The sequence below is a fragment of the Thamnophis elegans genome, chromosome 10 (genome assembly GCF_009769535.1).
Source record: "Thamnophis elegans isolate rThaEle1 chromosome 10, rThaEle1.pri, whole genome shotgun sequence".
Classification (NCBI taxonomy): Eukaryota; Metazoa; Chordata; class Lepidosauria; order Squamata; family Colubridae; genus Thamnophis; species Thamnophis elegans.
Window position 1 is genome coordinate 38,624,940 of NC_045550.1, and position 26,576 is coordinate 38,651,515.

Sequence of the window (26,576 nt, forward strand, 5' to 3'; positions counted from 1 at the left end):
AGAATATAGCTTTGTCAGGATTTTTTAAAATAAAAAGCACTTGGAAGAGAACCCCAAAATATCATTCACATGTAAAGATCTCTTTACCATTGCCAAACAATCAAGAGAAGCAATGGTTAGCAAAATATTAGGGACAGAGTTGTGTCCCGAAATAGAAGGGATTTGAGGATTGACACTCTTTCTTTAAATGAAAAACTGAAGTTGATTTCATGGTTAATAGTTGGTTACATATGCAATTGATTATATATAAATGCACAATCTGTCAAAATAATCCCCTACCCGATGAAGATTACGGACCATAGTCTACCATGCTGGTCCAGAGCATGTTGATATTTTTTATTTCTGTGAGTACTAAAACTCTTCACCCCTAGACTATTGAGGAAGGTATTTTATTTTAATAATCAATAATAATCATAGGAGATTCTCTATTCCAAATGTTAACTCTCTCACTATCTCAGTTATCCCTTAACCATTAACACAAAATCCATGAGCTATCTAGATTGGAAACTATGGGAGATATGTTGTAACAATAGATTGTTATACTGCACCTCCACTAAGCTATCAACTGACAATAGCAAAAGAAGTACCAAAACCAAGAACCTGTTCAGTCACACTTCCCCACACCAACAAATAGACTGGATCCCTATCTACACCATCTGCATAACAAAAGGTAAACCAACAGACATCAGGAAGGACAATTAAGATTGCCCTGTTGACAGAATCACACACTAGAACCAGTTTGTAGGCAATCCACAGTCATCCAACCCCCATTAGAACCAGCACATCTGCAACTGATACCCCCAACTGCAGTACCCCTATAAAAAGTCTTGAACCCCATTTTTCTCTTTAACTACCCCAAGAACAAACCCTTTTGTTGTTGGGAAATAGATCAACTTCCTTTCCACCAGCAGCGTACCTTGTCTTATTTGCCTCTGTTCTCCTGGCTTGGAGAAAGGGATCCAGGAATTTTTTTTAATACTACCATACCCATTATATCATATTGACACTTTCTAATTAATACTAAATTAAAAGGCCTGCTATCTTTTTACCTTACACAAAACATATATATATATATATATATATATATATATATATGTATGTATGTATGTATGTATGTATGTATGTATGTATGTATGTATATATATATATATATATATATATATATATATATATATATATATATATATATATATATATATATACACATATATATATATATATTTGTTATATTTATGGGCATACCAGGGGTTGTGACTTTAAAAAAAAACACAAATATAACAAAAGACAACAGTAAAAATATTGGGTTTCTGTCGTGATGGACTCTTGTGACGAGCCGATTGACAGATGATGGAAGCAGTTAGCTTCCTCCCATAATTGGGGCTTACCAGGGGTTGTAAAAATCTAACAGATACCTTTCACCCTGGCTTCGCTGATAACGGATAAGAGCCTGTGGCCTAATGGCTAAGAAGTCTGCCTAGTAGTAATATAGCCCAGGTTCAAATCCCAGTAAGGGTATGGCTAGCTGATGAGAGCTAAATAGCTTGAAATAGATCTATACTAGTCTCCCTTTATTTATTTATCAGCACAAATAATAAACACACACACACACACACACACACACATATATATATATATACACACACACACACATACATATACATACATACATACATACATATATATATATATATATACATACACATACATACATACATACATACACACACACACAGACAACACACACACATACACACACATTTGTACACCACTACAATCCAGAGACTCTAAGAGCTTTACTGTGTATATAATATAATAACAACCAAAGAAAATACAGTCTAAAGTCAAAGTATATGAAAAGCATATATCCACTAAAGCATCATTGCGCTCATTGAAGAATATGATAACACTTGGATGAGTAAAATATTAAATAAGGACATGTTTAAATATTGATAACACTTATTGTATAGTGCCTAATAGCAGAGTCTTACCTGTACTCTCTTTGTGTAAACCAAATGCTGTGCCATTGATTTTAAAATAATTGCAAAAAAGAACCAGGAGTGCTAAAAATAAATAAATATATTGTATTAACACATACTTTGCAGGTTTATTTTTTCTTTACAAAAAGCACCCCAAAAGTGGGCTGAGATTACCATTTCCATAAAACATAAGCAAAGTGCTGACATTTGCTAGAGCTGTTTTCCCAAATATTTGGAAGGCATAAGATTAGAGAATAGAAACCTGAATTCTAATCTATGGAGCAACCTGAGTCACTTCTGAATAGAATCTCTGTACATAGATACAGTAATTTATAATATTGCCTTTTAACTTCCCCAGTTAACTGCTTCTCTGGTCTGGGGGAACTCACCAGAATAGCTTGGCAATGGCAAGGGACTAACTGAGGAATTAATAAATTTATTGTTTCTCCTTTTCTAATTGGAATTTATATTGGCATCTCATTTAACTCTTTAAAAAAACTAAGAAGTTCATCCATTATTTGAATCTGAATTCAATTTATAAAATTCTTTATTCAACAAAATCAAAACCACCTTTCTCTCAGCCACTTTAGTGCTGAATTGGTAACATTTTGTAAGGAATATCCCTGCTCAATTTGCTAGCAAGAAGCTGCATTTGTGTGATGCATTTGCCAATATAGGTCTCCTTCAACAACATCACCATCTTCTTGCTTTTAAATCTTAATATTTTGATTCAGGCTCCCATATTAACTTTTTAGCTGTTTTGCTAAGCAATCCTTTTCTCAGCTACAGGGAATGGACAACAAAGTGACATCATAAAATAAGAACATATACTAAAACAGATGTGGTGAATAAGTTAGAAAGCAGGATACTGTGAGTTTTAATCATATCTGAAGCACAAGTCAGCTAAGTAACCTTTGATCAGTCATTTTCTCTCAGCCCTGGGAATGAAGCATTGACAACCCCCCCCCCCTCCCCAAATGCCTGAAAAACTCCAAAGACTAGTCCAGGAAGTCACCAGCAGTCCAAAACTAACTCAAAGGAACAAAAGCAATTACCTATAAAAGCTTCCCTGACATTTTAGTTCATGAATAAGAATAAATTTCACCTTTAGAACAAGCTTCACAGTCCTTTGATCATTCGACTGCAACAGATTAGTTATATTCTTGGCCAGTTCTTCATGAACAGTTCGTTCTTCAAATGTCTTAGCTTTGAATACGTACTAAAAGTATAATATAAAATGCAGGAAAAAAGTTAATGGGGGAACTTTCGGTCTCATTGACTCCATTCAACACAAATAATTTACATCATATAGTACCTGATAGTAATATAGCCAATGCTAGGAAAATATTTATGGTGCAAGACTTTTGGATCTAGCCTTCTATTGATTTTAATGTAATGAAACTAGAAATTATACTTTGTACACAATCATTCCCTTGACCATTCAGAAGTACAGCTCTTTAAGGATAATGAACTCATTCCCAAGTCTGCATCACTTGCCTGAAAATAAATCCTTCTGAACTCAATGAAAAATATCTCTGATTAAATATGCATGAGATTGTGTTATGAACATTTTACATTATGCAGAAAGGTATGGTGTATACCAAAATCAAAAATACATATCTCAGGCAATAAATACTTGAACCTGTTAACAAATGCTTAGCAATATGATCATGACTGCATAGTAGTGTTTCTTAATCTTGGCATTTTATGGTGCCAAGGATGGACTTATGATGGATTTCAACTCCCAGAATTTCCCAGCCTCTTAACACTGCTGTATAGGCACCAATTCATATTCCATTTTTATATTAAAGTTTATTACCACAATCATTATATTTGATAGGTTCAAACTATCCTGGGAAAGTTACTTTGTCATTATTTTTGTGTTGCTTACTTACTTTTTCTTAAAAAAATTACACATTCAACACTTTCCTAATGAGACTGAATACATTGTGGGATGTGGGAAAAATACATATAAATATTGAAAGATTATTCCTGCCAGCATGGATGTATTAGCATCTGCAGTTATCTTGCACATGCACCATTCTTTTGCTCTAAACATCAGCCAATCTGGAAATGTATGAAATGTGGTGACATTTAGTCTTATTCTTGAATGTAGGATGACTAGGCAAAACAATCAGTCGACCAATGTTGTTTTGAACGTAATAAGAGAATACATTTAGTGACAGCTACTTAAGCACTCACACAATTTAGTTTGTTTATATGTGTAGAGTATTGTCCACAATATTTTTAATATTCATCAGCATTTCCTCCAAAATAATGCTGCTATGAATGGAATTATGTAAATAAGAATTCTGTGTTACATATATTTTGAAGTAGCATTAATTTTATATCAAGAAAGATACAGAGAAAAAATGTTTTGAATGAAATTTGATGCTGCAACAAATGCAAGATTGATACTTCTGTCTCATTCATGATGACTAGAGACATTCAACACATGACGTGATGCCATCATGCAGAATGACAAGATCATGCTTTACTTGGGAGAGCAGAAAAGTAGATTTGAATCCAGCAGCATTCTTTATTCTTCTGGGACATCAAATTTAATTTAGAGTACACTACTGCTATCATTACTACAACCTCTGAAGAGTTCAAACACATTTACTGTAATAATATCTCTGATTATTATTTTCGTATAGAGAGAACATGATGACTAAAATTGACAGATTTTCCCAAGCAGCTTAGATTCATCACCAGTATTCCTTAATCTAAACATGTTAAGATACTTCAACTGTGTTATACTATACTTTGTTATTTCTAAAATGCATAAGATTCAAGAAAATAATAGTAAATATTAACATTCTTCAGAATACTGTTTAACTTCATGAGGGTTATCATTTAAATTCTTCATCTCTCTAATGAATGGTAATTTTCTTAAAACATTTTCTTGATATATCATAGTTCTCTACTATAATTGTTCGCTTACAAATTTTAAAACTTTGCAGATATTACAATTTAAGGTTGATTAAATTGTTGCTAAGTCTCCTGAGAGGCATTTTGCATGTACATGCATGCAAAATGACAAGTTAATATACAATAAAAATAAAATTAACCTTTTGAACTATATGCAGTTGCTTGGGAGAAGGCCTACTGAATTCAATGAGACTTATTTCTAAATATAATATGATTGGAATTTCATTATGCAAAAAAACCTCCAATGATATTGTTTTATTGCAATAAAGTTGGAGCCATTCAGTTTATTATAAATTCAATTTATGTTATGACACTTAGATTGTAGAAAATGTAAAAGGATATATATCCTCATAATTAACATTCATGTTGACTTATATATCTCCATTTCTCGACTAGCAATATACAGCAATATCTTCATAGCAGTCCCCAAGGAAAGCATGAAAAGCTCATCTTCATTTTTGCTACTTTGGTACAACAATGATTCTAGAAAAAGCTATATAATAAAACACTAGTGGAAAAATGATGTGTGGGACAGTCGGTATCTTATCAGATTTGAGACATTTTACTTATATGGAATTCAGTAAATTTCATAACTAGCACTCAAAATAATTCTCAAAATCAAATTATTATAAATCTGTTATTATTCTTACAAATTTTAAATGAAATTCTCATAATTGTAAAGGTACATACATATGCTAATGGCTAAAATGGAACATTATCAGATGATGAATTGCAGGGATCAAACAGGTTATATAGTACAGCTAGAACATCTTCTGAAATAGTATATTTAAATGAAGGCATTTCACATTCACTTAAAGTAATGAAGCAGAAATTAAATGAATCTGGAGCCATGTACATGCATCTCTGATTCATTCCTGTCATTATTGATATTTATTCCTCAATTCTCCATAATATTTTGTTTGTATTTCCACTTGTATAAATGATAGCAGAAATTCCCTATTCCTATCAGTCCCCCTCTACAAATGCAAAATCTGCTTTAAAAATTGGGATTTATTCAAGATCAGAGTTTGAAGTATAAAAATGATTACATTAGTATTGTGACATAAAAAAGTTAGCAGACATTTGAGTTTGTATAAATTGAAATAATTGTTCAAATTTATTTTAATCATGTTATAATTAAATGTACCTCTGAAATCGTGGATATCAATAACTTCCTCCTTTTCCCTTTTAATATCATACCCAATGATAACAAGCTAATTTAAAAATATTCATGAGTTTATTTTTTAATCTGATTTGGCAAAACAATGACATTATCTTAATCTGCTTTGAGTTTTCTCTCCTTATAATCAACAACTTTGCTTTGTTTCTTTCACTGTGCAAAGTATGCCAAATATTTTAGTAGCTTTATTGAGGACTAGTTCAAAGGGCATTTTTACTGGTACTGCATACAAGGATATTCCTTTAAAGTATTTATAACTAATCTTAGTACACATTCATTCAGTACAATGAAGGATTTAGAGTGAAAATTGAATGGAAAGAAACAGAACAAGCAGTGCCAATTCACAAATATGTGCAAAATATCATGCTGGAAGATTAAAAATGTTCCACATACCATGAACAGGTACAAAACCACTGCAATTTAGACAATAAAAAAGTTCTTGAGAAAATAATGAAAGGCTAAAAAATATTATGCACAAGCTATTTGAAATCAAACAGAAAAATTCCCAACAATGCTCTCTTTATTACAAGCTACTCTTGATGTTCACGAGAAATCATATTGTCTCATGCAAATTCTTGTAAGATAATTAGCTGATAAATTACCACGGGTAGTTAACAGAGACAGTTAACACATAATGCTTTGCCAAGGTGGCTTTAAAAATATATATACTGGGATAAATCTGAAATTTCATAAAGAGATAAGAACAGGTTAAATATTCTTACCTTTATATATGATTGAATATAGTGATCTAATTTTTCTTCATGGAACTTGGCCACAATGTCAGTAAAGACCCTGTAAATTAAAAGTATTGATTGACCATATAATGTGATAAAGAAGAGGCAGTTTCATTTAACAAATAATACAACTAAAAATGTAAACAAGTGTATTTAATTTAGTTGTTGTTGTTGTTATTATTGTACAATTGTATCACAGCGGCCAATTGTTTCGCCGGATTTGGCATTGGTTACTAGTCGGGCCCCACCTAGGGGCCTAGGACGTCGTAACATATTTTCGTAATATGCTTGCAGATCCAAGCAGTGCGGCTTTTTGCATTTGACTGACGGTGATTTTGTCAATTTTTAACTGTTTTAAATGTAATTCCAGTGCTTTTGGAATAGCACCCAGTGTGCCAATTACCACTGGAATTACCACTGCTGGTTTGTGCCATAGTCGTTGAATTTCTATTTTTAAGTCCTGGTATTTTGCAATTTTTTCATGTTCCTTCTTGGCGACCCTGCTATCACCTGGTATTGTGATGTCTATGATTGTGACCTTATTTTTCTCAATCAGTGTGATGTCTGGTGTATTATGCACCAGTATTTTGCCCGTTTGTATTATTAATTATTATTATTATTATTAATAATAATAATAATTAAAAGTGGCCTTATTTTATTGCCTAAACACACAGTGTTTCAAATAATGTGTAAGAGCCTTGAGTTCTAGGGATTTGTCCTCCTTGGGTGTTGAATTATGCATTGCACATGTTGTTCTCTAGCCAGAGTAATCTAATAGTTAAGGTTCAAGTGTAGGAGTGGGAAATCTAGATTAGGAGTTCTAATCCTGATTTAGACACAGAAGCTTGCAGGGTTTCTTTGTCCCAGTTACTCTCCCTCACCCCTAGAAATAATAAATCAGTTCTAAAAATACTTCCAAGAAAACTGCAAAGACTTGCCCATGGACATACCAGGAGCAAAGACAAACTTAAAGTCCCATAAACACACACATAAACACACACCTCTGCTGCTTCAATCAGATTTCCATAAAATTCTAGGATTAACTTTTCTTTATCAAACGTGGTCTTCAAGTTATTGAAGACAAAAGGTAAGTGCATAATCCTAATATTCAGAATTCATTTCAACGTTCAAAATCCATTCTAAACATATTTGGCCTTCTATAAAAACAAACTTGCCACCTTCTGAACTTAAAACTTTACTATTTGGAATATTCTGAAACTCAAATAAATGAATGCCAAAGAGGTCTGTGATATAGAAGATCTGTTTAAAACCACTTGTCACATTCTGACCAATTTTTCTCTTATGCATGAACTTTTATATGTGATTGAAATCACTATACAAGCCAAGGACTATCACCCAAACTGATGAATGTTTTTTTAAAAAACAAACACTTAAGGTTAAGATGTTTGGCCACAATTGAATAGACTTCAACAACTGTTTCATAAGACAACAAACTGAAAGTAGAACAGCAAATACCTGGTCACAGCACTTGTTACTTCATCCTCTTTGTTTTGTATAAGAACCCAGAACAGTTGGTTCAGAATCACAGGAAGAAAATTCACAACGACATGGATCTTCTCAATTTTAAGTAAATTCTGATTAAAAAAATCAAGCATGAACAGAGAATGATAATCTACACTTCCATGAATGTTATAAATTCAATTAAATCAGAGTACCGCAGATGGCAGCACTGAGCTTGTCTTGGTAAAGCTAAGTAGGCTGGAGGTAGTGATCCTGGACTAAGAAACCACCAGGGAATTCCAGGGAATAAGACTAGTTGGGGATATTGAGAAGAAAATAAAGGTAATGACAAATCATTTCCTTTGCCATAAAAATTACATAGAAGTGTTAATCGTGAATGAAGTCCGACTTGGTGAAGAGTTCAAATATATTTCAAAGTAAAAGCAATTTAATCCAAGTTACATATAACTCAACCTTTATTTTAAATAAATACATGGAGACAATTACAGAGTTATGCAATTGTTAGATTGTACAACATGGATTGGGTTTGTCCTTAGTTTGATCATACTACAGATTTAGACTACAAATACAATTACTATATTTTATTTTGGGTCAGCAGACACCTAAACTCATGTAATATATTTTTGAGCATTTTTAGAAATCGGAGCAGGTCTGAAATTGCCTTGAAAGAATCCTAATAGCACTTATTTACTCAATCATAATATCCTTGGCTTATTAGGTTGCTAACTTCTTTCTAAGCAACATTTAAATGGTGGGCAATGGCATTCAAAGTTGTTACTGGTTGTTTCTAGGTTACTTTCAGGAATATGCTTTTTGTCACTAAATGGTTTGTACTCTTAAGAACTGACCTTCTGTTAAATATGCAAATAATGTCTACAAGCTGTATCTTAGGATAGTTTGCTGTACATCAAACCTTCTGTACTGTAAAGTTATGTTCACAAATTGGACAATGTTAATATCTTTAATGGTGATTATAGGACAGCAAGATTCAAGTCCAGAGCTGACCATGAAAAGTCTGGATGAATTTTTCAGTCTAATTTATCTCAAACTGTAATTGCTGTGGGGATAAAATTATGCATTATAGGCTGTCTTGAGATCCCAATGAAAATTTAAATCAAGCATATAAATCAAAAGTATAAATATATAAAGTAAAAATGTTTTTTTGAGCCTGCTTCTATTTCTATTTATTATATTAGTTAAAAAGTGTTTACAGCTATCCTGGGAGACATATAATTTCCAAGAGGTTACTTGGAATAATAGCTAGATGAATGATTTCCTCTTTGAGACAGCAGCGTATGGTAAATTGGCCATCTAACAAGGGATCTAGTTAACTATTATCAGTTACTTATTTGCTTTGAAAAACAAAGGAGTAACACAATAGTTGGGTCTAGTTCTACATTTGCAAAACTGAACTTTTTGCATACCCTGTTAAATTAAAATATAGAAAAGGAATCCAGAAGATCAAACTTATCTTAGGCTACAGTGGTACTACTTATACTTTTTAAGTCAAGATTATATAAATAAGGCTGAAATTACTGTAAACATTATTGTGTAGAATAATATGAGCATGCAGAGTTCATGATCCAAGAAAAAATAATGCTCAGTGTTGACAAAAAGAAAAAAAAATCCTTATTATTAAGTAACAAAGATGAAAAAACCAACCCAAATGGTTCTGGCTGTTCTTATAACTATTTTTCTGGTGATCTATGACATATATCTGGAATGAGAAATGACTTTTTCTATTTTAAAAGTTCATACTATCAATAAAGAACATAGATATAGGAGTTAGTAAATATTTTTACATGCTGGGTTTTGGGTTAATGTTTATTTTTATGTTCAGTCAATTTTATTTTTGGCTACTCTGCACTCTTCAGCAATGTATAATTTAGCATTATGGTAACAAATGCACACATTTGAAAAGGAGAATTAAAATATACAATATTCATCCATTAGCATGATCAATACCTACATAATTTCTTATTTACCTTACCTTACAGGAGATTATAAAACTTGAGGTAGGTGGCTGGGAGAAATCTCTCTTTCTTTTCTGGCACTGAAGGAAAAATCTATTCAGATATGGATCCTATAGCAAATGTATATAAAAAAATAGTGTAGTATCAACAAAAGTGGCGTGCAGATTCAGAAAAATAACTGTGCAATAATAAGCAGATAATATTAAAAGTAAAATCAGTCCTTTAGGAGACATTTTTCAGTAATTCCTTTAAATACGTATTTCCACTTTTGATACAATCTAAGCCAAATTTATTGCAGGAACTTTTCCATTCTCTTTTCCATCAATCAGCCAATATAAACAAAGCTAATGTAGTATCTGTACAATAAGAATAACAATGATCTATAGAAGAACACTCTTCAGTGTGTCTAAATACAATGTTTATGTTTGTGTTCCAATATGAGTTATATTAAATACTGATCTCAGAACTAAAATAATAAGGAGGTTGGCTTAGAAATATAATGCCCAAAGGTGCCACTGTACATGTAACTCTTCAATTTTGGACTCCAAAATTAAATTAAAAATGCTTTACTTTCTAATTGCTATCAAATGAAGTTTGAGAACACAGACTTCTGAAAGTTGTGAAAGTAAACACTTCCTGAACTTTGATAATATCATGTAATTGTAATTATTATTAAAATAATAGTAGATTTTTTTAAAAAATAAATAAATGGCAGCTATGTCCTTACATGAAATTGTACAACCTTTGTATACATAACAAAGATTGTTGACCATGTATTCAGAAATCTTCAATTCTTTGCAAGATTACTGGATCTTGTTTATCAAAAAATAAATTTTATGAAAATTGAAAAGTTAGATAGATTGCAGTTATCTACGTGAAGCTCTAGCAACTGATTATTTTTGTCTTTTGTTATAATTGTAATATATAGCTTATTATTTTATTTACATTCTAAATGTTTATTTACATTCTAAAGGTTTTGCTGAAAAATATCAAATATGCCAGATTTGCTGTAAGTGTGTCCTTTGGAATATTTAAGGATAATCTTTCATAAAAATTTCTATAAACTTAACATTAAGTGTGATTTCCTATTTCAGAATAGCTAAAGGTAGAAGCCAAAATATTTTATTTCCTTGGAATCCAAACGAAAAATTCTGCATGAAAGTCACACATAGATATTAACTACTTTTTTTACTTTGCATTTGTTTCGCTTCTACTTTTTTCCCTTAACATAGACAATGTTTTACCTGAGTGTAAACAGTGGATACAATAAGCAGTGACACTTTGAAGAGGGACTTTCCTCCATCCACCCACTTAATATCGCTTCCACTCTGCTGTGAAAAAAACAACACTCAAGTTAATGGAAATGTGTTCTTCTTCTAACATATGATCCTATTTTATGTTTAGCATACTAAAAAATATTTCAGCACTAGCCCAGTAGCCTCATTAGTATCATCATTTATAGATTGCATTAGTTGTTTTTCCCACTCTCTGTCTCTCTTTCTCTCTTTGTTTATACAGTAGAATATATTTTATTTATTAGAGTGAATTCCAAATTTTGTATAAGGGCTCAAAAGAGCCCTTATTGGATGTGAATTCTACATTTTATATAAATCCATCATTAATAGTCTGACTTTTCAAAAAATCTGTTCAGTGAGAAACTTTCTTTTTGTTGATTTCTTCCAACAAATCATAATTAGGAAACATATCATGAGATCAAATGTTTTTGCAGTATGCGAATAAACAATGGAGATATATGGATAATCATACAATTTTCCCTCCCTTATTCTAACTACAAAGTCAAATTGCTCAATTCAATACAAATAATAGTAATAATTCCAAGGGCACTTCAGAGTTTCTCCAATTTCTAAAACACTCAAAAAATAGATTCCATTATGTTGTATGCAATTAAAATTTGATGGTGCCTAGTTTACACACTATCTAAATTGAAATGATGTATTTATTTGCAGATATTCATAACAAACAAGTCCATCATTATATTACAGAGATGTAGTCATTATAAGCTAATACATATAAGAGATGCATTTTTATCAGCTCTATAAAAATATGTGTCTTCACAATGCCAGCTATTGCCCAGGGGTCTGGGGAAACAAAGTGGGATGGAGCTTGTCAAGTGGCTTGTTTCATTGCTTATTGTCACCAGAGGGAAGGAGGGTTATTGTTTTTACTCTTTTCATAGTGAGTTTTTTATTTTTTGTAAGCTGCCTAGGGTTACTGAAAGCAAGTGAATGGCCATATAAATCTTCTAAATAAAATAAAACAATATTGCAAAATATGAAAAAAAATCAAGTAATCCAAACTGCATGATAAATGAAGGTATTTTCATATAAAATTATAAACATCCAGAACCATAAATTATAAACAAAGGATGTATATATTTATTTATCATCAAAATTTTTTTGCTTCATTCCAGTCAAAGAACTTAAATAAGCAACGATTCAGATGCACACAAAATCCTATGGATGACATGGTATGTATCTGATAGAGTTTGAGAATAATTTTATACATGACACTTAATGTCATTAACATTAAATTATAAGATTGCTTTACAAGAAATAAAACAAAGAGGTAGTAAAACACAATACCTTCCCAGCTGCAGGATCCTGAAGATTTAAATAAGAGGGAGGTAGAATAGTTGCCACTGGTATGTTATGTTCTCGAGATGTTAGTTGATCATCTTTTAGCAAAGGCAGCCAAGCATATCCCACTGTATCGAAAATAGATGTTAACACTAAAACATTTTGATATCTTTAAATATAAAGAAATAACAGTTACCAAAAAACAGAAATTGTCTGAAATGCTTGACCTAATTCAGGGAAAGTATACAGGAATAATACAGACAGTGAGTATTTGAGCAAAAATCCAGTATAGGTACCTGAGGTTTCCAGGGCCTCTTTCTTTTTGGTATTAGCTTTTGCATTTATGTCACAGGTAACATGATAAAATGAAAACAGAATATGATGTTTCTTATGAAGTTGTGTTGGCAATTCAATTTTTATCTGAAATGTAAAACATTACATTCATCTTAAGTGTTAGAAGGTAGCGGGACCTAATTCTGATCTTCTATATATGCTCTTAAAGGCCAAAAAGATAAAAAAGAATTCATTACAGATAATATATATCAGGATTACCAAGGACAATATATTACCAAGATCAGGTTGGCATAGGAAGGGGAGGAGGGTAATGTGCTTACTTGGCTTTAAGAGAGACACCAATCATGATCCCATAAGTAAAGGCTTCAAGAGAAATACCAGGCATAGTGGCATATCTGTAGTCAACCCAGAGTCTCTGGTGGCTTCCAAAGACATTGCTCTGCAGTAAGTAAGATCCTGTATATTAAACTGAGCTCTTGATATCAAATGGGATTGCTGTTCTGAAGTAAGTGCTGTGGAATGTAGACCTGATGTCAGTGGCCATAAAGATAAGTGGTTTTGGAGCTCATGGCCTTTATAAAGCAGCCACACACTTGACCTAAATCACTGAGGTCCTAATACTTAGCAGAGATTTCTAAGTATTCACATTATTTTTGTCTTTGGGTCAGCTGCCTATGGGAATCACTCTCTGTGTGCCTGATGAAGACTGGAGGTTTCAAATAGAGTTTGGGATTATTCTTGAATCTCTTATGCATAGTGTGAGAGGTCTTGCTCACCACTTGGAATGAGAGGGAATGGTAGTCATAGCCCTTCTCTGCCTGTGAATCCCGTAACTCAAAGTCCCTAGAGCACCACTTAAGAAAATAGCACTTGTCGTACCAAATACATTTAAAGTCTTTATTAAAGACTACTTCATGGTGAAAAAAGTGGCAAAACATAAACATTGTTCTGCTCCTAATACATATGATAGATAATTAGCTAGTGGACCTGTTTAGGATTAGTTCAGATCCTCCGGCGGAGGCAAATCCTCCTGGGAAGATCACTGTAAGAAGTATTCAAGACATGTGGTGAATAAAGTTACTTATATTTGGACTCTAGCTGTGCAGAGTCTTTGGTATAATCTGCTAGAAATATAATCTGCTAGAATATCTGGGAAGATTTGGTTTGAGGAAATGGATAGAATCCTCAGAACTGTAAACTCATTCATCTATACACTAGGCTCATAATTTTCCGGGTTAGCCCTGTCTAGGAGGTGAAGTATGGTGAGTACAGGCCATGGTCAATTTGTTCTTGAGCAGTAGGTGATCTCATCTGCCTTAAGGAAGTAGTGGTCCACACTGTGTTCAAGAAATCATCATGTACTTGGATATATTTTTGGTCTATTCAATCTTCTCTTTTAGGGGAAGGTTCTGGAGAAGGTGTTCAGCCTGCATTTTCAGAGAGCTGGAAGAAATCAACTATTTAGACCCTTTTCAATCAGATTCAGGCCAGGAAATAGTACTCAGACTTCAAAATGGAGATGGTATTCTTGCCTACTTGGATCTAGTAGCAGCTTTTGATAATATTAAATATATATCCTTCCAATTTAGGATGTAGGAATAGAAAGGAATGGTGTTGCAATGCTTCCTTTTCTTCTTCTAAGGTTAGTCCATTCAGTGTTGCTAAGTAGGGGAAAAGATCAAGTCCTAAGCACCTGGTTTTCAGAGTTACTTAGGCTTAGTTTTTCCACCTTGAGTTATTTGAAAAATATAAATAAATATATAACTACATAATATAAAATAAGAGCCCCTTGTAGCAGACAGTCATGTTATTTCTGTGATTTGTTGTTGTTATCTGTGTCTTACTAAACTGCTTCCCCATCAACAGATTTTTGCATCATCTGAATCCCTTCTGTCACACAATGCCATCCAATGGAATATACGAAGCATGCCTTCTGTCATGGCACTTGCCCTTTACAGAAGGGATGTCAAACTCAAGTTGTCACGGTGGTGTCTTGTGACATATCAGGACTCCCCCCCCTTTGCTAAACCGGGCGGGGGCATAGCCAATGTGTGATGCATCCTGCCCATGGGCTAGGAGTTTGACAGACCTGCTATAGAGTATCTTACCTCCCAAAAGCAATGACCTCTACCATGAAGGCTTTTTGAAAGCTACTGAAGACCTGGCTGTTCTTATGGGTCAGGGTGTTGAGTTTTTCTGCTATGAGAGTTGTTTTTAAGAAATATTAATGTCCTTAGCAACCTATTTTTTTTCAAAAATATATTTGATAAACTTGTCTATTATAACAGCATGTATAAAATCACAGAAAGAGAAGACTGACCTCATCGTAGAAATCAGGGTTTTGTGAATGATGTAGCACAGCCGTATAAGCTGCTGATGTAAATAATGGTCCACCAGGCTTCCCATAGATACACTGTTTAAAGAGACATTGCTTTAAGTTTTGTGGTCTTTACTAGAAATAACTGATTCTGAAGTCATATCTTAGAAGACTTTTTCAGCCTCATACCATCGCAGAACCTTTGGGCCAAAAACATATAAAAAAATTAAAAGTGTCTGAAATCTAATGAGATTTCATGTGGAGAATGCCAAAAAAGATCTGACAAACAAACTCACAGGATTTTGGAGTATTTTTTTAAAAAAAAAACTGGAGGGGATTTTTTTTTCAGGGCATCCTATAAAATTACATGATTGTACAACAGATTGCGAAAAAACTGGTATACATGGTATTTTTTAAATAAACTAGCAAGAGGATAATGGATGACATCAGAGGTCAAGATGACAAGAATCAAATTAGTAAAAATACTTTATTTCTTGATTTTAGATTAATAACTATTAATAATATTTTTATTTAGTAGTTTCTAGCAATAGCATCCGTCTACACATCCCATCAAAAGAAGAAGTAAAAAAAAAAAGCTAGGGACATAAAAAATCTTTGATGAGCTTATATAGCTCTCCGAAACACAGAAACGAATGACAATGATCGTTGTATTCGTACATGGTATGCAGAATGCCTGAATTCGGCACTTCTCTTGCTGATTATTCACCTTCATCAACATGATATTAACTTCAGTTATGAAAGTACATTGAGAATTTTGTATTTCATCATGTTGCATAAAATATTGTGAGCAGAACTGGCATTTGCCAGAAAAGCCTTGCATTTATTGCTGTTATAAACAACTGCTATGGAAATGTTGGAAAAAAAATAATAGACTGATGATTTTGTGAAAGTTATAGATCATAATCACTTCACCAAAGGTTATCCAAAGAAATCTGCTCCACCGTATTATGCTGCAGCTGGAATTCATCTGGACTCACCTTCACTGGCTTTGCTCCTTCTTCATCTGAGTTTTTAAATTCAATACACACTGTTATATTCCGTGCCTGTAATACAAATACAAATAAGATCACTAGCTTTCCACTTAAAACTTCTGTGAAACATACAGTCTATTCCAAAACTGTCACAACGCTGCCAGCTGAGAGTAAAGCCCAGAAGTGAAATAAATTCAGAGTGGAAAAATGGAAAGATTTAACTTCTTCATAATACTTCAGGTCAGCTGAATTATTTGAAAAGTAAATATATTAAGAATGTAGAACATATGAAGACTTTAAACTTCAAAAATAATTTAAAAGATAGCATGTGCATGTATGCGCATATAAACCTGAACAACCCCCCCCCCCATAAAATAAAAACTAGACAATCTGCTTATGTTTAATTTTCATGTGGAGGGCTTTGAAATAAGTTCCAGATTTTCAATGAAACCTATTTTGCTGAAAGTATGAATCACTACTACATATTCCATTACAGTATAGTACCTATTCTATTGCCATTCAATTTGAATATTGAAATAGTCATGAAAGGTTAATTTGAAAAAAGCAAAAAGAGAAAAATGGCCATCAGGAATAGTAATTCATACACAAGCAATAAAATCAATCAGGCTGTTTTAATATAAATATGTACATGTGACTGAGATTTCAAAGAAAGTAAGTTTCATGTTCTCAGTGTGGGAAAAATCAGCCTTATAATATAAGTGATATAAGTGGATCAGTTGATGGCCTTCAATAGGGAACAATAAACAAATGAATCAGGAAAAAATCCACTATTCCTTTGCCTACCAACTGTTCTCTAGGATAGAGATAACCCATAGGTTCAACCATTCCAGCATTATACAGGTACTTCTCAAATGACCACAGTTGGACTAGGATTTCCATTGCTAATCAAGGTGATTGCTATGTATGTCATGCCTGATTTGACAATATTTTTTGATGTGGTTGTTATTGAATCACTGCAGTTCAATGAATAACACAGTTGTTATGTGAATCTGGCTTAACTCATTGAGTTTGCCCCTTGGAAGGACACAAATGGCAATGACATTGTGGGACATTGCAACTGTGACAAAATACCAGTTTGCCAAGTGCTCAAATTTTTATCATGTGATTGTAGTGAAGATGCATTGGTTGTAAGTGTGAAGACTGACCATAAGTCCTAGCACTTTTTTTCAGTACATTTGTAACTTTGAATGGTGATTACACAAATAATTATAAATTGGTGACTACCTGTATTCCAAATTGCCTATAGAACTTTAAAAAGTTTATTTTTAAGTAAACATGCTTCTTGGCCATTGTACTATTGATGGTCCTACCTTGTTGAAGCATTTTTGGTTATCATATTTCAGATGCTTGGGATAGATATACATTTGGTTTTTATATATTTTATAAGCCTGAGAATATTTTGTAGATTCTTGAACAAATTCTTCCACTTCTACTGTTGGTTGATAGTCCTTGATATTATTGAAGGGCTTGTTTGGTATAAAAGATGATGTTACAGAGTCTGGAGAAAAACAAAACAAAAGAAAAATCAATTCACTACTTAAAATATTGTCTTTTTTTAAAAGACTGCAATCTGGCAAGTCTATGAATGCACTAGGGCTTCTATCTTTTACGGACCCTTTTTCAACAATAGTTATTTACTGTTGAAGCAATAGTTACTTCAAACAATGATCAGTCAATTAAAGGATATTTTAAAAAAAAAAATAAGACTGACATATGGATATCACCAAGTATCTGTCAGCAGAATGCAGGAGGATAAATGTCTTTTTTTCCCTGTTGTCGTATGTATAATTTTCCCATTGTTCCAAATAACCATTGGGAATAGATTTTGCAGGTGTACCATGATTGAATAAGGAAGGAAGATGGCCACTGAAATTCACCACTCTCTATTTTGTTTATTACATGCAATCCTCCAGTGGAGGAATCCAATAATATATGATGCTTATTTAAGCCACAAAGTTTCTATCACATATATTTATGTGGAATTGAAAGTTGAAATGGAAAAATCTGATTAACAGTATAAATTATTTTCTACTTTTAGAAAATAGTAATTCTATAAGCTAATTATTTTAGCTTATATTTAAGAAATTTAGAAAAGTATTTCTTAAATGAGTGACACAGTTCTAGAAATATATGACATAATACGTATAAAATATGATCATTCACAGAGCACATTGTGAAGTAGAAAATGTAGTCTTTCTAACCACCTTTCATTAGCAAATCCCATTACGCATTATATATTTTATGCATAGTACCATGATTTCAACTGTTGCCCTATTAACAAGGTAAAATCTATATGTCTCTTGATCTCCTGCCTAAATTCTGCTCTTGAACACAGCAACCACAAAAATCAATTTAAAGCACATAAATTATAAAGGAACAATCTTAAAACAACAGCAAAAATTGCACTGTCTTCTTGGATGGTTTATGCATTGTAGACTTTTTATAAAATGAGTTCATACTTGGATGCTCCAAAGGTAGCCAATCAACAGCAATTTCTAAACTTCCAGGGATAATCTGAATTTTATTAATTTTCTCAGTTCTGCAAACATAAACATAATAATGTTTACATTATTGATATCAAGGTAAAGTAATGAATTAAAACAATAGTTTATTTATTTTAATATTTCTATTAGCTCAATAGAATTGCAGAAGTATACAATAGATGCACACACTGTATTCAAACAGCATAAAAACATAAACAGTTACAAAATAAAAATGAAGTAAATGATGGGTTCAAAATCGAGACATTACAAAAGTATGATTTAGGAAACCAAGCAAATTAAAGTCATATCAAAACTTGCTCAGATGAATTCTTCCTCATGTCCCACAATGCCTTTATCACCAAGTGCATGGGGAAAAGATCACAGAAGCATGTTTGTTTAATTCAGAAAGTTTATTATATATACTATATGTTCAAATATAGTAAAAACTGGTATCCTAAAAAATGAAATACAGATAGTCCTCATTTAATGACCATTCAAAGTTACAATGGCACTGAAAAAAGTGACTTATCGCCATTGTTCATTGCAGTATCTTCATGGTCATGTGAACAAAATTCAGATGCTTGGCAACTGCATGTATTTATGACTATTGCAATGTCCCGGGGACATGTGATCATCTTTTGAGAACTGACAAACAAAGTCAATGGGGAAGCCAGATTCATTTAGCAACCGTATTACACTGAACAACTGCAGTGATTCACTTAACAACTGTGGCAAAAAAAAATCATAAAATGAAGCAAAATTCACTTAGGAGTAGTCTTGATTAGCAGTGGAAATTTGGGGCACAATTGGGGTCATAAGTCAAGGTCTACCTATATAATTAAAAAAAATCTATTTTACCAAGTGAGGACCAAAAAGGTTAGAAGCTCTTTGCTGGGTGTACTCACAAAAAAGTTGGGATTAGATTGGTGCCTGCTAAACAAAAGGTTTATGTCCTCATGTTATTGAAAATAAATGGCTGAACAGAGGAATGAATATTCTGCCTATAGAAGACAAATACGTTTTCTTCATAGAGTCACACATTGTGCCAAAAGTGCAAATGGGATCAATAAATAAAACATGGTTTGTTATTGACTTACAGGCTTTAATTATTGGTTAGTCTCATATCTGATTCATCTCTATGTCTGACCTAAGCCTTTAACCAATTCATAGATATGAAAATAAGATCAATTTAAAAAGGGAAAACATACTAAATGCCAGTCAGATAAGCTATTGTTTATTACTGTTTTACACCAAACAAACAATGAAAGCAAACAACAGCATGGTTGAGTTACACTGAATTATCTTTTTGGAGTCAGAGAAATTCTGCTGCACACTAGTATTTAGAATTATTCCATAGAACTACCCATAGGCAACATTTGTCTAGAATTTAAACAAATTATGATTTAACAAATCTTGCTTCTTTGAGTTTTTATAAGTCACTAAGCAAGTATACGGAAAGGATGTATTGTTCAAGGAGGATGAATCTTTAAAAAAAAACAGCTGCTGTATAACAGAAAACAGAAGCTGCAATTAGGGCATTTCCACACTGTTGTACTTTTCACTAACCAAACTCATAGACAAAATTTGAACAGAATCTGTGGTTGTCTCACTTTTGCCAGCTTGAAATGCTGACAATGAGGAGTGAAAAATAGCTGCCCATTCCTAAACTGCTGCAGGAGAAGAGTTTGGGGGCAGTGTTTCTCTTCATTATAAAAAATGGAGCTAACATATTTCACTTTGCTGTGGTTTCAGCAAGAAATGTAATAGCTCCGCTCTTCAACAAGTTGTTGGATGAAGAAGTCCCAAATGGCCTTCAAAGAAGCTCCAAATCCTTATGTAGAAGCACCTTGGTTAATAAAATCTAGCAATTTTCCAGTAAATTATTCTGCATTTCTATTATTCTCTCTTTTCTTTTCCTCGGGCAGCCATTATATTTGTTACTGTATGAAACACTTCTCCAGTTTTCTTGGATAAGTTTTCTGGAAGCTCAATTTGGCAGAGAAGTAACTAATGTGAAAACTGTTCCATTGTAAAAAGTTATTTTGGCATTGACACTTTTTGAGCAAACAAAACTATTGATGAATAGTAGTTAGTACTATGTTGTAAGCTTAAGCCAAGGCCATCCTACCTTCTGTATTCACTTATAAGTTTAATTAAATCATCTGTTGAAATTTTGTTACTTTCTTGTCGGAACAAAGGTGAAAACCAGGAATCTCTGTCAATATTTCCCTGATTATCCTTAAAGACAGGCCTGTCAAGAAGGAAAAAAAATACAGAAGATGATAATTAATTCTCATGTAATCATTTCCACAGCTTTGAGATTTACAAAACTACTAAAAACTAGCCAAGGGTTTTTACTAATTCCATAGTTTCTTAATTATCTATGTTCTGGAAATTAAATGAGGCAGTAATACCATATTATATGCATTAACATTGGTATTAACACCAATATGAAACACCATGAGAATGACATCAAAGTAAGCTTCCACAGACTTGTATTATTATTGGGTTTTGTTTAACGACTTCTGAACTGCTTCATGAATTTTATAGTGATGGTAAAATTGTTTCCACAGTGTTCAACAATTGTCACGTATTAAAACATAACAGTATTAAATCAAGAACCACAGCCCTCATAGATGAGAAGAGTTCTAAAGTTACTTGTATGCATGGTTACATAGGAACCAGTCTCACTGAATCCAGTGGGATTTAATTTAAAACATTAGTGTAGATTAAAAAATTAGTTTTCATAAAAATGAATTTTTAGACCCATTAATTCTTAACTTTGGATTTTATTCTTCATATTATATTTTTAGGCTTCTCCTTTTAAAATATAGAGCAAGGTACTCTATTACTGCAAACCAGGACAACAGTTGAACTGGAGGATATTATCTGCCATAAAGAACGCTCTAATTTTGCAAATTGTTAAGATCTTTTGCAGACAAGGTTCTAAATCTTTTTGAATGAGAATAATAGAGTGGAAAAGTTCTGTGGAAAATATTTTGTGGGAAAATCAATTTTCCATGTCCAAATCGTACTTGCAAATTCTGGCAGCTGTGGTAGGAATATGAGAATGGAAGACTGACTTGTCACAGTGTAATGCTAAGGCATGTTGTAATTATTGACTCTCAGAAAGTACACATAGCATCAGCCCCAAATTCAGGGTATATAAATGCATATTGTAATAAAAAAAAAGACTTTCAGCTCCAAGACTGGAAAATCAGGAATCTTAAAAGGATATGTAAAGATTGTTCTAAAAGTGTCCAATATAGGTTATTTCACTTGGTTTTCTTGTTTAAAAAAACATTTAAAACAAGAGCAGTGTTTGATGTCAGAAATTAAACATTGGAAACAACATTCACAATCCAAGCTTTCTGCTTTTCATCAGTTAGGCCAAATTTTCTGAAGTAGGTTGTGTTTGTCTAATGCAAAAAATGTTTTTAGATGGTAGGATTTTTTAAAAGAAAAACTCCGTTTGTATACCTTTAATCCAGGATATATAATTCTGGGCAGCTTACATGTGTGTGCGTGTGCGGGTATGTACATACACACACTTGTAAGCTGGCCAGAGTTGCTTTGCAAAGTGAAATGGGCACTATATAAATTTAATCAACAAACAAATAAAAATGTGAACAAGGTACTGCTATTCATTCAGTCCAAAATGTAGTAGTTATCCTTCTACCGTATCTGTCTTCGGGCACTTCATGGGCACCAGGAGTCGGGAAACGTATTGGCTAGTTACAAAAATGCTATTGGATATTAAATACAGTAACTGAACTATTGAAAGTAGTATTTAATATAGAGGTGAAGCAGCCCCCTGCAGGCATGAAGCTCCACCAATTTCATCTTGCTCCTCACTTCATGCATTCAACCATCCTGATCATATGAAATAAAGCCACATAAATATATACAGTTGTAAAATATATCTTTACGTTGTAGATTTCTTTTAGTCCTGACATAGACCAAAGCAGACACAGAAGAAAGGAGGGAAAAGGTAAAAGAAGAGTTGTTGCCACTGCAATTACTACCATTGCAATCTCTTTTGATGTTCCTAAGTCAGTGGTCATCTGAACAGCAGCATCATGTGCTGGAAGTTGAGCAGTTGTTGACAGTAAAGACATACAGGAGGGCATTCAAATTTTTCGTACCATATGAAAAGTTCGCTTTGGAACCAAGAGAGCTCTAATTTTTACTTCTCTAGTTTGATAGGAATAGACAACTCAAGGCATGTTCAATAGTGAAGAACAAACCTGTTTCCCTAGTGTTTCCTATGTGACTTTGCTTAATTTGTGAGCCCAGATAAGACTAGTTAGGTGCTGTCATAGCTGTTAGAATTTCTCACAAGATTGGATAATGCTGATGAATGGAGATTCCATAGTGTTAAGTTGCAATGTATGAAAATGAAATGTATTATTTTAGTGGTGTATCAAAATATATCTCTTTCTTGTTGAGGAGAAGCAACCTAGAAATAAGGTGAAATTTCCTGACAGTCAGAACAATTAATCAGTGGAATGACTTGCCTCCAAAAGCTGAGGGGGCTCCAACATTGCAGGTTTTAAAGAAGAGACTGAACAATGATTTGTCTGAAATACTATAGGGTTTCCTGAGCAGAGGATTAGACTAGATGACCTTCAAGGCCCCTTCCAACTCTGTTATTCTTTATGGTAAATACCAAAAACATAGAATGAAATCAAATATGATTTCCCTTAGTGAACAGAAAATACTGATAACCTCTTCTTTTTCTGTCAGAAACTATATCAATTCACAGATATCAAAACAGGGGATTTTGTGCCTTGTATGAACCAATACGTTTTATAATTTCTAGCCAGGTGCAAAACTGCTAATACTTGATAGTTATTTGGTAATTTACATACCGCACAGACCAAGCAAAGGGCATCCGATATTTTCCCAACTTGTGGCAGAATTGTTTGTTGGATTTTAATACTTTCAGGGCCCACTAGATAAAATCAAAGATAAAGTTAAAGAAGGGTCACTTCAAACTCTATTCAGAATAATTTAACTTTAGACTACTGGTAGTCAACTTGGCTCCTACCGCCCACTAGTGGGAGTTTCAGCTTTCATGGTGGACAGTAGGGGTTTTGTCCGATACTGAAGCACTTTCCTTTTTTTTTAATTTAATTGACTTTAAAAAAAAATTCATAGCATTATTTAAAATTTTTCATTAGGTTTTCATAAAATCACCATTACTGTGGAACCGGTGAGCAGTTAGAAAATTTTACTACTAACAGAGATACAAAAGTGGGCGGTACGTATTAAAAGGTTGACTACCCCTGCTTTAGACCATTGGTGACATTTTGGTGATGAAGCACTATAGTATCATCATTAGAAAGGATCGTCTAGGCCAGAGGTGGGTTTCAATTTTTCTTAGAACCTATTCTGTGGGTGTGGCCTGTTTTGTGGGCGTGGCTTGTCATGTGACCAGGCAGGTATGGCCAAATTGACATCACTCATGCACACTCAGTCACATGACCCCCCCAAGCCATGTTGCAAATATTTTTGGGACTCCTATAAAGGGAGGGGGAAGATAGGGGAAAACCTCCCAAAAATAGACAACTGGAGGATTAAGGGCTGAAATTAGGGAGATCAGAGAAGGCAGGACAGAGAGGAATCCAGTAGAAAGCTATCACACCCTGGGGAAAGAACTTTGGGAGATCGGAGGAGGCATGACAGAGAGGAATCCAGGAGAAAACTCCTGAGCTTGCCGCTACTGTCTGGTGGATTGTGCTGCTGGACCTCTCCATGCTTCTCTGTTTACCACCTCCACTCCCAGGTATGGGACTTGACACCGAATTGGGCTAGATAGTGAGGATGGGCGGGGGGAGCGAGCAATGGAGCAGCTTCCGGACGGGCAGGGGTGAGCGAGGAGCAACAGGGCCAGGGCAGGCGTTCCGGAAGTTACTTCCGGGTCCACCGGTCGAAACTCCTCTCACCGGATCGGTAAATTTCACCATCCAGTTCTCCCGATCCAGTGTGACCTGGCAGAAACCCACCACTGGTCTAGGCCATCTAACCACTTAAAATGATGCCGAAAAACCAGAACTAGAGTAGCACAGAGGGTTGCTGGATAATTTCAGCTGATAATACTTCCTAATCGTTATCATTGAGAAATTTTTGAACAACGGCAGACATATTTCATGATGAACTTGGATGTCTCACATATACCAGGTTTTAGAAAAGTCTTTTTTTATGAACACAATGCCGAGTGCTTAAATTGCTGAGATGAAAGCAGAAGTAGCATATATGCAACAAATGTTAAAGATTAAGAAGCAAATTTAAAATATAAAATGATTAACATAAGCAGAGGGAGAAGTAATAGGCTGCTTAAATCCCAATTAGATGTCATTTAAATACAGTTGTACATATATAATTAGTATAGCATTGAAAAGTACATAATATTCCTGAAGATACCCACTTATGGAGAATCCAACTAACCTCCCAGGGAATTGATTCTATTATTTTTCACTTCATTAAGAGATTTTGTTTATTCACAGAAAAAAGGGATATATTTATAATCTCAAATATTGCAGCTGGATAGGTAAAATCTCCTAGCTATCACATTTCTCCTACTACAGGTCAGATATTTACCTGTAATAGTTTGTGGACATGGCCTTGAGAGAACCCAAAGGCAGTGCCTAGGGAGTGGTCAGATAAGAGACAGCATAGTCTGCATGTGAACAGTGGGCAGGGCAAGAGGCTCAGAAAAGATCCATCCTAATTTTTCTAGGCGCAAAGGAAACGGGGAAGAATTGTACTTTCACTTTTGTAGGATTCTGTTAATGTAGCCTTACAATAAAGTAGAATTAGTTCATCTGGTCATGTCCCCTGTCTGGTCTGTCTGGTAAGGCTTACATTAGCACAGCTTACATTACTTATTTTTGGAAGTACTTAACTTCCAGGAATGACTCTTTCATTGAGAATAAGAAGAAGCGCAAACAGATTGCATAAACAAACAGAAATGCTTCCTGCTCCTAAAGATTGCCAATGTTGTCGCCAGAGATGGCTTCTCTTGTCAATAGTTAATCTGACCCTTAGGATTTGAAAGCCATTTATGTTCCCAATTACATTACCTTGTTAGAGTCTGGGTTTCTTATATAAGGTTCTGCACTGGTAGCAATATTTCCCATGAGGACTTTTTCAATTTTTGCCACCAAAACAATTTCAGAATGAGGGTTACTAATGGAGAAAATTCCCTGAAAGTAGAAAAATAATCAGTAAGTAGCAATCTAGATACAACAAACAAATTATTTTACTTAAAGAATTATTCTGCAACATAAAAATGTCATCAACTCTAATTTGCCTTTATCTCCAAACTTCTGCCTTTTTCCGACAAAACATCCAACTCCTTCTAGAGTAATATGGTTCTAATGATGGTTAATGCAGCTTTTATTCTATTTTTAGAAGGAGAAACATGGCTTAAAAGAGAGTTATAAGAGGCTGTGAGGAACCAATGGTGGGTTTCAAAACGTGCTACAGCCTGCAGCATCCTGAAAGAGTTTTGGTGAGCAACAAGGATTTTATCAATTGTTTTGTTGACTGGATATATTTTATTAAGAAGTTGACAATATTAAGGAGTTTGAA

General features: G+C 33.7%; 1 protein-coding gene across 5 annotated transcripts in view; it reads right to left on the reverse strand.

Annotated features, from left to right (window-relative positions):
* Positions 1–26,576, reverse strand: part of DOCK10 (dedicator of cytokinesis 10) — a 111,086-nt gene that overhangs the window by 41,268 nt on the left and 43,242 nt on the right. For 4 of the 5 annotated variants that reach the window (XM_032225594.1, XM_032225592.1, XM_032225593.1 and 1 more), the window contains exons 13-27: positions 26,066–26,188; positions 23,852–23,934; positions 21,109–21,231; positions 18,957–19,036; positions 17,808–17,995; positions 16,483–16,548; positions 15,488–15,580; positions 13,170–13,293; positions 12,880–13,001; positions 11,521–11,607; positions 10,294–10,386; positions 8,298–8,416; positions 6,810–6,879; positions 3,082–3,195; positions 1,989–2,060 (exon numbers count right to left, since the gene is read on the reverse strand). In XM_032225594.1, the coding sequence (XP_032081485.1) occupies positions 1,989–2,060; positions 3,082–3,195; positions 6,810–6,879; positions 8,298–8,416; positions 10,294–10,386; positions 11,521–11,607; positions 12,880–13,001; positions 13,170–13,293; positions 15,488–15,580; positions 16,483–16,548; positions 17,808–17,995; positions 18,957–19,036; positions 21,109–21,231; positions 23,852–23,934; positions 26,066–26,188 (1,557 nt within the window). The remainder of the gene's footprint in view (positions 1–1,988; positions 2,061–3,081; positions 3,196–6,809; positions 6,880–8,297; positions 8,417–10,293; positions 10,387–11,520; positions 11,608–12,879; positions 13,002–13,169; positions 13,294–15,487; positions 15,581–16,482; positions 16,549–17,807; positions 17,996–18,956; positions 19,037–21,108; positions 21,232–23,851; positions 23,935–26,065; positions 26,189–26,576) is intronic. The other variant, XM_032225590.1, reaches the window with a different exon arrangement.